The following is a 13,620-nucleotide window of genomic DNA, read 5'->3' as shown; positions in this document are numbered from 1 at the left end:
GTCTGGTGTTGGGTCTGTGGGCTCGGCTATAAGTCCATTTAGTTAACCCGGTTTGGGCCTATCCAACCGTGGATAAACATTAGGGTTAGAATATAAATATTGCATGCATGTATAGCTTTGAAAAAGATCGTTCTTTTTAATTACTGACATTGTAACCCTAGCACACCTCTACAGTCGAAGTTCTTCATCGAGCTCTTCTGAGGTGTGAGTTATTAATCATTCGACACCATTGATCCATTCTTGTGTTCTTTACTTGATTAAATATTGTTTTTCTGTTTGGAATCTATCGATCTACAACTCAAATATTCCAACAAACAACAAGGAGCAAAATCCACCTAACTCGATAATGAATTTTTGAACAATCTCTATCGGCGACTCTTCCATCATGGAGTATTGCATGTGAATTAAATCATCATGGATATGCTTGACAACATTCAAGGTATTGTTCTTGAAAAGAATTCGAAAGTGTATACAATTACGGTCTCGAAAAAATGACTTATAAGCCCAACAAAGTTTCCAAACCGTTCAAAAAACCACAATTATATTTTGTATGTTCAAGAAAGTCCAACAAACTTAACATTTTGTCTACAAAAGTCCAACTAACTTACACTTTTGTTCAATTCTCATTAGGGTCAAACATCTAATTAAAGTCAACGAATGACATGGCTTGTGACGTGGAATTAGATATTGGGGAAATGATTTGTAAGACCAAAGAAGTTTTGAAACTGTTAAGAAAACCTCAATCATGTTTTGGTTGTTAAAAGTAACCCAACAAACTTAACTGTTTGTCTAATAAAAAACCCAACGAACTTATGCTTTTGTTCAATTCTCATTAGAGGCAACCAGGTTCATTAGGTATACAATTAGTTGGCAAATGACATAGCATTATATTTACTGCCATTGAATAAACAGATTCGAACTACCTTTTATATATCGATTTAGGGCTTGGAGAAGGGAAAAACGAACGACGTCTGTGTTTGATCTCTTGTAATGACTACTTCTTCTTCTTCCTCCTCTCAATCGTTGATGTCCAACTCAAGATCTACAAAGAAGATATATGTGTTGGAATAGTGTCTAAGCCCGTAACTATATTTGGTATGTACTTGACCCGGTTGTGCATGGTCCTTTTGGGTAGCCTTCTCCAAAGCAACTTGACAAGGTAATTTAAGGAGAAAGAGAGAATATTATGGTTTATTAATATATTATAAGAATAATATATTAAAGGAGAAATCATATTTATTTAATTAGTATTAGTCATAAATTAATTAGGAATTAATTTGGTGACTAAAAGAGATTAATTAAATAAAGGGGTATAAACTGTCAAATGTATGATATTTAAGTTTTGGGTTAAGGAAACCTAATGGACTTAAGGGGGAACGAAATTATGATGGGGATCCATCATATTTTCATCATATTTTCGTCCAAGGCCTTATTCCAGAAGGTTCCTTGGGCTGCTTGGTGGCTAAGCTGTCCATTAGGGTTTAGACTGAAACCCTAGTAGCCTGCAAGTATAAATAAGACCCCTAGGCTATGGAAATCGACTACACTTCATTCTAAGAGAACCCTAGGGCCGATTTCTAGCACCTCTCACCCTCTCTCATATTGCCTTCTTGCTTGTGGGGTTTGTGAACCATTAGAGGAGTTACAATTGTGACTCTAAGCTCAAGATCAAGAAGATTACAAAGGATTCAAGCTACTTGAAAGAGGTAAACCACTTAGATCTGTTTTCTTTATGATAATTTCGAATTATATATGATAGATCTAGTTTTGTAAGTCTTGGATTCAAAGCATGTACCATAGAGAAACCTAGATCCAAGCATTAGGGTTTGTATGAGCACATAGGATTGTTTCTTATGCATAAAACCCATCAATATGATGATGCAAACCCTTGTGGATGTGGACGCCTTTCTCTGATTTGGATATCTAGAACAGAGGATCATCCAGAGAAAAAGTTCAGGGCTTGTTCGAACAAATGGGTAAGTGTAATTGAAACATTTATCATGTACACTTATCATGTCCATGTTCTGTCTATTTGGTTGATTATCTTAATAAGTTCTTGTTTTTGAAGGAACCAAAGAGATAGATGTCCAAATCTGAGATGGGCATCCACATCCACAAGGTATTGCATCATCCAATATCTTCTTTGTAGATCTTGAGTTGGAGATCAACGATTGAGAGGAAGAAGAATTAGCCATTACAAGAGATCGAACACAAACATCGTTTGTTTTTCTCTTCTCCAAGCCCTAAATCGATATATAAAGCACAATTTTAAACTGTTTGTTCCATGTCATTAAATATACTGCCATGTCATTTATCAACTAATTGTATACCTAATAAATATGGTTGTCACTAATGAGACTTGAACAAAAGCGTAAGTTCGTCGGCTTTTTTTAGACAAAAGGTTTAGTTCGTTGAGTTTTTTGAACAAACAAAACATGATTGGGTTTTTTTAACGGTTTCAAAACTTCATTGGTCTTACAAGTCATTTTCCCTTACGGTCCCTTTCCGAAAGATGACAACATTGCTAGTCTCATCTGTCACCAGTTGCCAATTTCGCTTTTTTTGGTGACACACTTAATGATCTTGTTAAAAGAGAAAATAATGAATTAGTTATGTCTTGCTCAGTCGTTGTGCTCAGAACATACCTCGTCACCTTAAATTCCATTAACCGAAAACATACGCCAAAATTATAGTCAAAACAGAGGCATCAAAAATAGTCGACTTCTAGACCACCACGACATCCGTGGCGGTCACCACCCTTCCTCTCCTATTAATACATTGACATTCTTCCCGCTTCTCATGAATGCCCAACAAACCTTCGGGAGATCAACTATCCTATCAATAGGCCCATATGGCTAGCACCTCTAGTCCAAAGTAGTCGTGAGGTTGTTCGGACATAACTTTAACCAAGATAGAAGATCAGGAAACTACCTTGCCTTAGTTTTTTACTACAAAAAATATCAAGAATCTCATAAATTGTGGCTGGTTTAAGGACTCTAGAGGTACCTCACACCTACAAGGCGATTCACGTATATTGAAATCAACTACTACTCCATATAATTCGCTAACTTTATTGGTTGGTGATTTATCTTCCATAATTGTAACTAAGACCGGGCACACTTAAATTCCTAGCCTTAACCCCATTTCCCCTTTCATCTTCATAGTGTCCAAATTACCCCTCAGGTTATTAAGAATCTGATTTATGTCCATAAATTTACTCATGATAATAAATGTGCCCTTGAATTTGACGAATCTAGTTTTTTCATGAAGGAATTTAGGCCTATTAAGCAATACTTCGATGTGACAGCACGAGCAACCTTTATCCCGTCACTAGCGCGTCGCATCAAACTTTTACCATCGTCACTACTTCCATATGTCAGCAACGTCTCGACTATCGTTAAAAACGTGGTTTTCAACATTTAGTGTCAATTCATCTTATTTTTTCAATAAAGTGTAGTCTTACATTCCTTGTTTGGCTTGTTATCAAGTAAGCATGTGTGTCTTCCATTTAGTCGTTCAAATAATGTTGCCCTTTTTGATGTAATTCATTCAGATGCTTGGATATCTCTATTGCTTATTCACAATGATTTGAAATATTATGTCATCTTTTATATATTTTTTTCACACTTTGTTTAGGTATATCCACTTCAACGCAAATAAGATGTTTTTATATATTTTTGATGTAATTCATTCAGATGCTTGGATATCTCTATTGCTTAGTCACAATGATTTGAAATATTATGTCATCTTTTATATATTTTTTCACACGTTGTTTAGGTATATCCACTTCAACGCAAATAAGATGTTTTCCAAGCTTTTACACTTTCGCGTATATCTCAAAAATCACTTTTAGGACATAAAATCTTTCCAACATGATAATGATGGTGAATTCGATAATCATAATTTACACAACTTATGTAATTCCAATGGAATGTCCATCCACTTTTCATGTCCACATATATCTCAATAGTACGAAAAATCATAATGGATGTTACACAACATGAACGACACCATTCATTCACTACTTTTTCATGCTAACCTTCCACCCACATTTTGAGTTGAAGCCTCCATATGGCTTTCCATTTTCTCAACATCACACCATCCACCACCATAAAAAATTATTCCCCTTACCAAAAGTTTTTTGGTAAAAAAAAATTGACTTATTCACATCTCTGTGTCTCTCAGGTGCTTTTGCTACTCACACATTGCCACAACCGTAAACTAGCTTCACATACTATACCTTAAATATTTTTTTGGGGTATCCATCCAGCCATCATGGCTTCTGATGCTATAGAATTTATCAATGAAAATAATAGGGAGACATGTTGTGTTTTACAAATCCCTTTATCCATACACATCCTCCACATCAAACAAGTCACCACCTTCCTTACATCCTTCCCAATAGATCCAACCACTACTATCCCTCCTCCTTGTTGGTTGCTTCAACACCGAAAACCCACCATAGTGTTAACACATACATAACAACTGTTCCCCTTACCACTACGAAAATCCCATCCACAACCCATTGGTCACCATCGAATCCAACCCACCTTCTATTACTCGACATACAATAACCACTCAATAAAAGCATGAGATCTCAAAACATGTTATATACCTTAATCACCTTACTTAAGTGACTCATCTATATCTCAATCTTACTTATATGCTTTAAAGTACCGAAACTGGTCCACAACTATACATGATGGATACATTTCCTTAATCACGAATGACACTTAGAATTTTGTTCTGCAACTAATGAGGGTTAACATGGTCAAATACATATGGTTATTTAAAAGGAAAAATATTGCCAAAATATTATCTTGCTACGAAGAAAGATTAGTGGAAATGACAAAAGTTAGTGCTCGCGTATAGACTATGATGAAACGTTCAGTCTGGTTGTCAAACCGACCACGATCCGTATGGTACTTAGCTAATAAGTCTCACATCATTGACTCGTTTATCAGCTTTATGTGAAGAACATATTCCTTCACAATCACTTACAAGAAATCATGTACATGTTCCAGCCTCTAGGTATTCACGATCGACAACATCTAGGCCATGTACGCCTACTTAAACGATCTTTCTATCGGATGAGATAGGTTCCTCGTACTTGGTCCATCGGTTCACATAATTTTCCATTACTCTAAGTTTCACCAGCAAAAGATGCAACTCATCTCTCTTTATTTTCGATACATCAACACACGATATACCATCTAGTTTATATAGACGACATCATGTTTACTGCCTCGTCACACACATTATTTCAACACATCATATCCTCTTTCAATAAATTATTTAATTGGCATCTTAGTCACTCAAGATCAATATGGCTTGTTACTTAGCCAACATAGATATGTCATTGATATTATTGACCATGGTAAGATGCAAAAACAACAAACCATGTTAGACCCTTGCTGATATGCAAGCAAACTATATACTTTCGGTCCACCCGTGGCTGATAAAATACTTTTTGTAGCCAGTATGAAGCTCTTTAATATCTCACATTCATGATACTCGGCCTTGCCTATGTTGTCCAACAAGTGTGCCTTCCATGCATGATCCCTAGGAAAAATATTTTGGGGCATTAAAGCGCATATTGCTACATCTTCGAGACACCATTAATCACAACATTCAAATTTATGTGTCACCTGCTTAGGGCCTTACTTCATTCTCAGATATAGATTAGGGGATGTCCCATTACATGACAATCTATATTTGAATACTACATCTTTATGGTATGAGACCTTCTATCTTGTTCATCCAAACACAAGAATATCATCACAAGATCATGTACAGAGGTCGAGTACCATGGAATGGAAAATTTGATCGCTAAAACATCTTGGTTATGAACCTTCTATAATAGTTGTACTTTTTGATCATCAAAGGCATGATTGTTGTAACACCCTGTTCCGAATCGTTTCCTATTCAGGGTGGTGACCAAAGGTCGGGAATTATCAGGCTTAGGACCGTTGAGAAAATGAGATTTGGACCTATTTGGATATGGGTGATGTAAATCTAGATGATCTGGGGGTTCGGTTTGTAGTTTGGAGCCAAGGGGTATTTTGGTAAATGTCAACTCGGTCTTTGATGGAAATTAGATTTTTATTCGGGAAATGTTAAGGCGATTATGAGATGATAAAAGCATAGATCTTCTCGTTACCTTTTCATGGATATAAGGATAGTCGGAATCAAATTTATAATGAAGAAGTTTTGGCCTTCGGAAGAATTAGGGTTTTGGGGAAAAACCCTAGTACGTTGGGCGTACATGGGAAGTACACTTGCAAGGACCCTTATGCGAGGCGTTCCTTGGCGTACGCTGAGCTTAGTCAGCAGTTTGATCGCGAAACTTCTTCCTCGTACGTGGGGCGTACGAGGAGTACGTTGGGCGTACGAGGAGTTCAAGAAACCCTAATTTAAGTGTGTTGTACCCTATATAAACACATTAAGACCCTAGGGCTGGCCTCTTTACAAACCCCCAAACCTCCTAAAACCCTAAGTCATCCCTTAAGCTTTCTTAGTGGTGTTCTAGAGCCCTTGAGAGGATTTTAGTGGTTGTTTTGCTCATTGTGAAGGAAACTTTGAAGATTGAAGGTGCCTTGCTTGGAAGGAAGGTCATAGATCCAAAATCATCTCACTTTTTGCAATATCTTTAAGGTATCAAGTTCATACCTTGGCTTGTAGATGTTTAGATCTCCTCATAGTTTGTTTTTTTATGCTTTTGGTCCCATTTTGGGTTGATTGAAGAGTTAAGACGTTTTAAGGGCTTGTTCTTTTAGATCTGAGCTTGTGGTGGACTCCTTGAGCTTCAAGGTGCAAGCTTTATGGGATTTTTGGTCACATGCATGCATTAAGTCACTTGTAAAGTCCTCTTTAATCTTAAGAGCTTCATTTAGCCATGCATGAACGTAAAGTTAGCAACTTTACGTGATAATCCAGCTCAAGGAAGTCAGATATATGTTTTGCACCTATGTCTTAAGGGATTAAGTGTTGAAATCAAGTTTTGGGTTAAATGGGTGAGTACGTAGTGCGTACAAGCAGGTACGCTTAGCGTACCAGCCCTCAAGCGAGTACGTTGCGCGTACGTGCTGAGTACGCCCCGTGTACTTAGTCTGATGGACTTCACATGTTTGGGCCTCATATTTGGGCTATTATTTGGGCTTAGTGGTGTGGGGCCTTGTTGGGCCACCTGAATGCAAGAGTTTGGAGTAGAAAAGAATTCGTGGGCTTTAGGGTAAGGCCCATGTAAGGGTTTGGGCCCAATTTAGAAAAGTGGGCCATGTATAGGCCTTGAGTGTTTATTTGGATTTTTAGGCATTTGGATTGTTGGTTCATGCTGAGTAAAGGGTAAAAATGTCTTTTACCCCATTTTGGGCAATAAGTTTGGACCAGATCCGATTATTGATGGATGTTTATTATGGTGATTTGTAGCGCAAACATTTTAGCGAGGCAACGGCCAGAGATTCTTTCTGTGATATTCGATAGTGCGAGGTGAGTTTTCCTCACTGTACTTGCGGGTCGAAGGCACCAAGCTCAGCCCTTTGGATTGTTATCCTGGTTTATCGTATGATTGTGTACTGTTGTGATCTGTTTGATCTGTATCTTGGTAGATAGGATGTTGCTATGTCGTAGTGATCTGTTAGATCTGTATCCTGGTAGATAGGATGTTGCTATGCTATTGTGATCTGTTAAATCTGTATTCTGGTAGATAGGATGTTGATATGTTGTAGTGATCTGTTAGATATGTATCCTGGTAGATAGGATGTTAGCATGCGGTAGTGATTGGTAAATCTGCATGTTTTTCTGATGCCTGGTTATATGTTTATAAGTTATGTGTATGTCGACATGTTATGGTTGGTTGGGTTGAGGCGGTCATGCTTTGTGCTAAAAGCCAAGACACCCAAGGCGGACCGGATAGACTGTAGGCCCTGCGAGGCGATCCAGTCATGCTGAAGGTCTTGTGAGCAGTCCAGATAGGCTGAAGGCCTGTAAGGCGGTCCAGTCATGTTGAAGGCTCTGTATGCATGTTGTTTGTTATTGTTATATATATATATATATATATATATATATATATATATATATATATATATATATATATATATATATATATATATATATTGTGTATTGGTACTTTGGGGGAAAGCTCACAAAGAGTTGACTTATAGTTTTGAGTTATGTTTCAGGTACTTCAAAGGATCGTAGGAAGGCGAAGACGTGACCGTACACATCCTCCTGTTTTGGACTTATGATTTTGGAAAAACTCTGATATGGAACAAGTTTTGAAAACTATGTTGTAAACGACTTATGTTTTTGGGTTGATTTTAAAAGTTTAAATTTTTCATGAATTTTATGGATGTTATAATTGTTTACTGTTAATATGTAAGTGTTATCTATCTCTCTGCCAATCCAGTTCAACCCTAATATATAAAACACATTAAGATTGATATTCACTTTGTTAATATGTAAGTGTTATCTATCTCTCTACCAATCCAGTTCAACCCTAATATATAAAAGACATTAAGATTGATAATATATAAAAGACATTAAGATTGATATTCACTTTGTCTGGGACAAAGTTGTTATAGGCTACATGCTTGTTCTACATGTTCCTCTACATATGAGTATTTAGATGTATTCACAAATGGTCTATCATCCTCTTTTATTTAGGAATAATATCCGGTCACAATGTCCGACCAACTACCCATGTTTCGTGTACGGGGGATGTTAACATATCCGTATGTGTACGTTTTATATAGTAGCCAATCAGTCTCGACCCATGTGTATTATTGTGTATCCAAATTATATTGTATATATATGTGATTAATGAGAGATATGCTTTATCAGAAAATAATGTTTATTAGTATTTTTACCTAAAAAAGTATATAGAAGTACAAGATGAAAATAATACCCCAGCTCTCAATCCTGTTGCAGTCGTCCCAGCGCCTCCATGATGAACCTAGAAAATCAATAGATTTTTTATTTAATATAAATGGAGTCGTGTATGCTAATTTTCCTTCGTTATAAGAGAACGAAGAATGAAACAAATTGTATTAATAACAATAGCAATAGTAAAAAAAAAAAAAACTCAATCATAATAACAATATCGAAAGTTGCCTTAAAATATAACCCACCACAGCTGCACACTGAGGGAACAACCAATCATGCGGGTAATCCACTATAAGAAAAATATCATCTGAAATTTTGGAAACTGCAATCCCATTTTTATCAAATGGTCAAGAAATTATAGGAAATGATTAGCTTAATGTATTTTGTCATGATGTATAAAACGAAAGGGATCAATCTGAGAAGAAACTTACATGTCCCAAGATTTCCCCAGCCTTGGTCAATTATTCCCCTTTGCCCCGTTTTTTTCAAAGCCTCCAAAATGATATTCGTAGTTCTTTTTGAATTCTCAATAGGCTTAAAATTAAAAAGTGATTTATTTTGTTATAATATAACAAACAATTGATTTAATAAACATTGATTCGATACCAAAAATTAATTAATATCAATTTTCAAGGTCACAATTACTTGAAAAGTTAAAGTGTACTTATTTTCTGTGATCCATTAGATCAAGATTCCCATAATAATATAACTTAAATTAGCAAGTATGAAACTAAGTTACATATAGAATTAAGTCCACTTACCATGCTTCCAAACCCAATATATATCGGACTTGTTCCTTTTCCAATCCATCGTGTGAATTCTATGGGTGGTTGATACTCGGAACCAATATTCAAGAAACAATAACCAACAACATCAACCAACGGACCCCAATCTGTATAAAACGACGTATAAGTTTATGCAACCAACAATTACATCTTCATTTCTTTTCATTTCATATTAAAAATATGATATAATGAGTAAAGTAAATGGCTAACACAACTATGTATCAAGCACAAGATGCAGAAAGTACATATATACAAAATATATTATACATCAAGATGCACAAAATACATATATATATACAAAATATATTATACATACAATATGTATTAGGCATATAGTGATGCACAATATATTTGATACATACAAAAGGTTATAGTATATATCATGAATAATATGCATCATACATACTCTTAGAATATGTGCCTATGATACAAAATACTAACATCACTACCAACACTATTTGAACCTACTGGTAACACATGTAGAGCAGATGAATCATTAAAAATCAACAAAAAAAACCTATTTGAGACTAAATTAAGTATATGATTTTGTTGCACCGACTTATATTTGGAGTTATTATGCCGTGTTTGATATATTTGTGTTAGTTTTAATTTTAGAGGCAAAATTATTAGGGACTAAATTTCAGTATGTGATAAAATTGTACTGGTACTTTGGAGAGAAACTTATTAGATACTATACTTTAGTCATTTTTTACACATGCATAATTTTATATATGCAGGGTAAATTATCATGAACTAAATTTTAGTATCCTAGGTTGATTAATTAGTCATAGTTAGGTATATGAGACCGGTGAATCGGTCACGAATACCATTTTAAGATAAACTTATTGGGGACTAAAAACCATTCTCTAATACACATGTCTCGGTTTAGATTTGGAGTTATACTTTTTAGGGCTGAATTTTACTATAATAGACTAATTAATTAGGCATGAATACCGTATATTAGACACTAACGAATCCGTCATGTATATTATATGGATGAAAACGTGTCAATGAATTTATTTTAGTCTCTAGTTGGCATGTATCATTTCGACTAGGTTCATTATACCAAGATAAGTAATTGTTGAACTACAACTTTTTTTACTAAACCGGTGAATGAAAGTGTTTTACTCATTTATAAAATCAACCCCGATGATATTTAGTGTTTTTTTTTATGAATCGTAAAGTAAACTCATCTTTGATTGAGATCCTAGTCTAATCCATAACCCTATACAACGATTTCAATATCTTTGAAAAAGAATAGGGATTTAAGGAAATTTTTTAGCGATGTTGAGATTTTTCTTACTTCATTACTTGTAAATCGATCATCGCCTATGAAACACTTCCATGAATTTATTTGAAAAAATATTTTTGGCTACTTCTTTTATCAGGCTTGTCTTCGATACACACTCTAGTTATATTAAGTCTTTTAGTGCGATTTTTTTCTATATCGGTTATTTATGAAACCATGAAAATTTTCATTTTTCTTTATACTCAACCCCGTCTCACATGTTGGCATAGATAATAAAAATCTTTTTCCGCATTGCGTATCTTCGATCAGTATTCCACTCAATAGTGAATCAACTTTCGTTTTATTAAGGGGAAAGTTTATTCATTTAGTTCCAAGTTTGCGATCAATGTTTTTAATAAGTGTAAGTTTAGGCTTTCTCGTTTGAAAATTTATAATTCCATCCATGTATTGACTGCTTCTTTTATTGGCCCAATCAAATGGAGAATAACTAACCATTATGGAAATTTTACCCATGAATCGGCCACCACCTTGTCGAAATTTGAATCCTTAGCCACATGTGAAATAATTTAAATAAGATGAGATTGCAGTCTTGAGAATGATTTTTTAACATGATGAGCAATGATCCAACGTCTCGTTGGGGAGAAAAAGAGCATTTTCATCAGGCTAGAAGTATAAGGCATTTAATACTAGACATATGTCCATTTTATAGTGTTATGAAATGACACTTTTTATCCACATACGTTATTCTTGATATATATATATATATATATATATATATATATATATATATATATATATATATACTAGTTTATAACCCGTGAGACCCACGGTTATAAAATTAATTAAACTTTTATAATAAAAACTCAAAATTATTAATCAATTATTTTAAATAAATTATTAATTAAGAGTTTTTTTTAGTTATATAAAACTATAATCATTGATTTAAATAAATATGTGAAATTATATCACTTTATAATTTATATTAATTTTATTTAAATTTTTATTCTAATGTTATTAATTTAATGTAATTAAAGTGTGAAATTTAAAATTTAAAATGGAGAATCCATGAGTTACAAATGGCATGCATTAATTAGAAGACATAATAGGGTGACACTTGGCAAAAGAAGAATAAAATATGCATTAATTAGGAGGTCTAATGGGATGACACATGTCAAAAGGAGAATAAAACTATTATTTTATTAGATTAGAATAGTGAGATATATATATATATATATATATATATATATATATATATATATATATATATATATATATATATATATATATATATATATATATATATATGAGTTCAGGTTCATTTGAGACAATGCTAATTTTGTGAGACCGTGAGACCAAATCTAAAAATAATTTTAAAATGCAAAATAAAAGGAAAAATCCAAAAAAAAAAATTTTAATTATTATTTTCGGAACTTTAATTACCTAAAAAAAATATAAAATAAATAAAAATAAATTACCGTTTTTTTTGAAAAATGCGTGAAATATTCTAATATAATATTACAATGTAAATATTCTAATGTGATTTTTAGAATGTTAGAATATTATACTAGATTTCTCGGATATGTAGAATATTCTATTATTCTACTAGAATATGTAAAAAAAAATATTTTTTTTGGTATTTTTTTATTTTTTTTTTTTGAAAATATAAATTCCGAAAATAATATTTGAAAAAAAAAAATTCAAAAATTTTCAATTATTTTGCATTTTAAAAATGTTTTTTGTTTTATCTACCAAATGAATGGCTAAGATTGCGTCTCATGGTCTCACAAAATTAGGTCGTCTCACATGAACCTAACCCTATATATATATGAGTAGGTATTAGACATATTCATATTCGTTAGTGGTGGATCTATAATTTTTTCACTCGTTATGCACTAGAATAGTATTTATTTTTATCAAAGGATGAACTTTCATACCTAGCAAACCATGCAAGTCTTCTTGTGTTATGATTTGCACACATTAATGTTGAAAGTATAAGCTACACTTGTCTTAGAATAAAATAGTAATTGAATGGTAGTTATTGTGTTAATTATAAGTTAGTTACTAGGTAGTTAATTTTGGTAGAAGTTGGTAGTTATATGGAAGTTATTAACCGCTAATGTAAAAGGTTGTAATAGTTAGGATGAAGGGGTTTGATGGTTAAAAAGGGGCTATAGCATGATCCTAGATTGGTTGATGGTTGTAACCATGGATGAAGTTTGGATTCATGAGCGAGTTGAAAAGATCTTGGTAAAGTTAATTTTTTTGTGATGTTTGTGTTTGTATGGTGATTGATGCACATGAAAAGATGATGGAAAATGAGGATGCTGATTTGAAGGGGTTTGTGAAGAAATCTAATGAAGATAACGGTGTGTGTGGGTTCTATAATGAAACTAAATTTGGAAAGTGATAATGAGGTTCATGAGATGATGATGATGATGATGATGATGATGATGATGATGATGACGACGATGATCGTGGTCTTCTAATGGTCTATAATAGATTGGTTGAAGAAAAAAATGAAGAAAATCAAGGAGAAAGAGAAGGAATCTGATATCAATTCGAAATCTTTAAAGGAGAATGAGAAAATCCCAAAATATAAGAAAGAACATGAAGTGTCAACTAAAGTATTTTTAGACTCTTTTGATGTATATATGAATCAATATGTGGAGGATGCCATCATTGAAAAAACGAATGATGATCATC

At 33.6% G+C, this 13,620-nt stretch overlaps 1 protein-coding gene across 2 annotated transcripts in view; it reads right to left on the bottom strand.

The window, feature by feature from the left end:
• The window catches only part of LOC145120319 (sterol 3-beta-glucosyltransferase UGT80B1-like), a 33,705-nt gene that overhangs the window by 9,227 nt on the left and 10,858 nt on the right, over positions 1–13,620 (bottom strand). The window contains exons 9-12 of one of the 2 annotated variants that reach the window (XM_079056148.1): positions 9,645–9,775; positions 9,315–9,417; positions 9,129–9,205; positions 8,906–8,953 (exon numbers count right to left, since the gene is read on the bottom strand). In XM_079056148.1, coding sequence (XP_078912274.1) covers positions 8,906–8,953; positions 9,129–9,205; positions 9,315–9,417; positions 9,645–9,775 — 359 coding nt within the window. Of the gene's footprint in view, positions 1–8,867; positions 8,954–9,128; positions 9,206–9,314; positions 9,418–9,644; positions 9,776–13,620 lie in introns of both variants that reach the window. The other variant, XM_079056149.1, reaches the window with a different exon arrangement.

Source organism: Lactuca virosa, chromosome 6 (assembly GCF_052849685.1).
Source record: "Lactuca virosa cultivar CGN04683 chromosome 6, Lactuca_virosa_CGN04683_v6, whole genome shotgun sequence".
In the NCBI taxonomy this organism is placed as follows: Eukaryota; Viridiplantae; Streptophyta; class Magnoliopsida; order Asterales; family Asteraceae; genus Lactuca; species Lactuca virosa.
The sequence above is the reverse complement of the archived record's forward strand: the minus strand, read 5'-3'. Positions and strand labels throughout refer to the sequence as shown.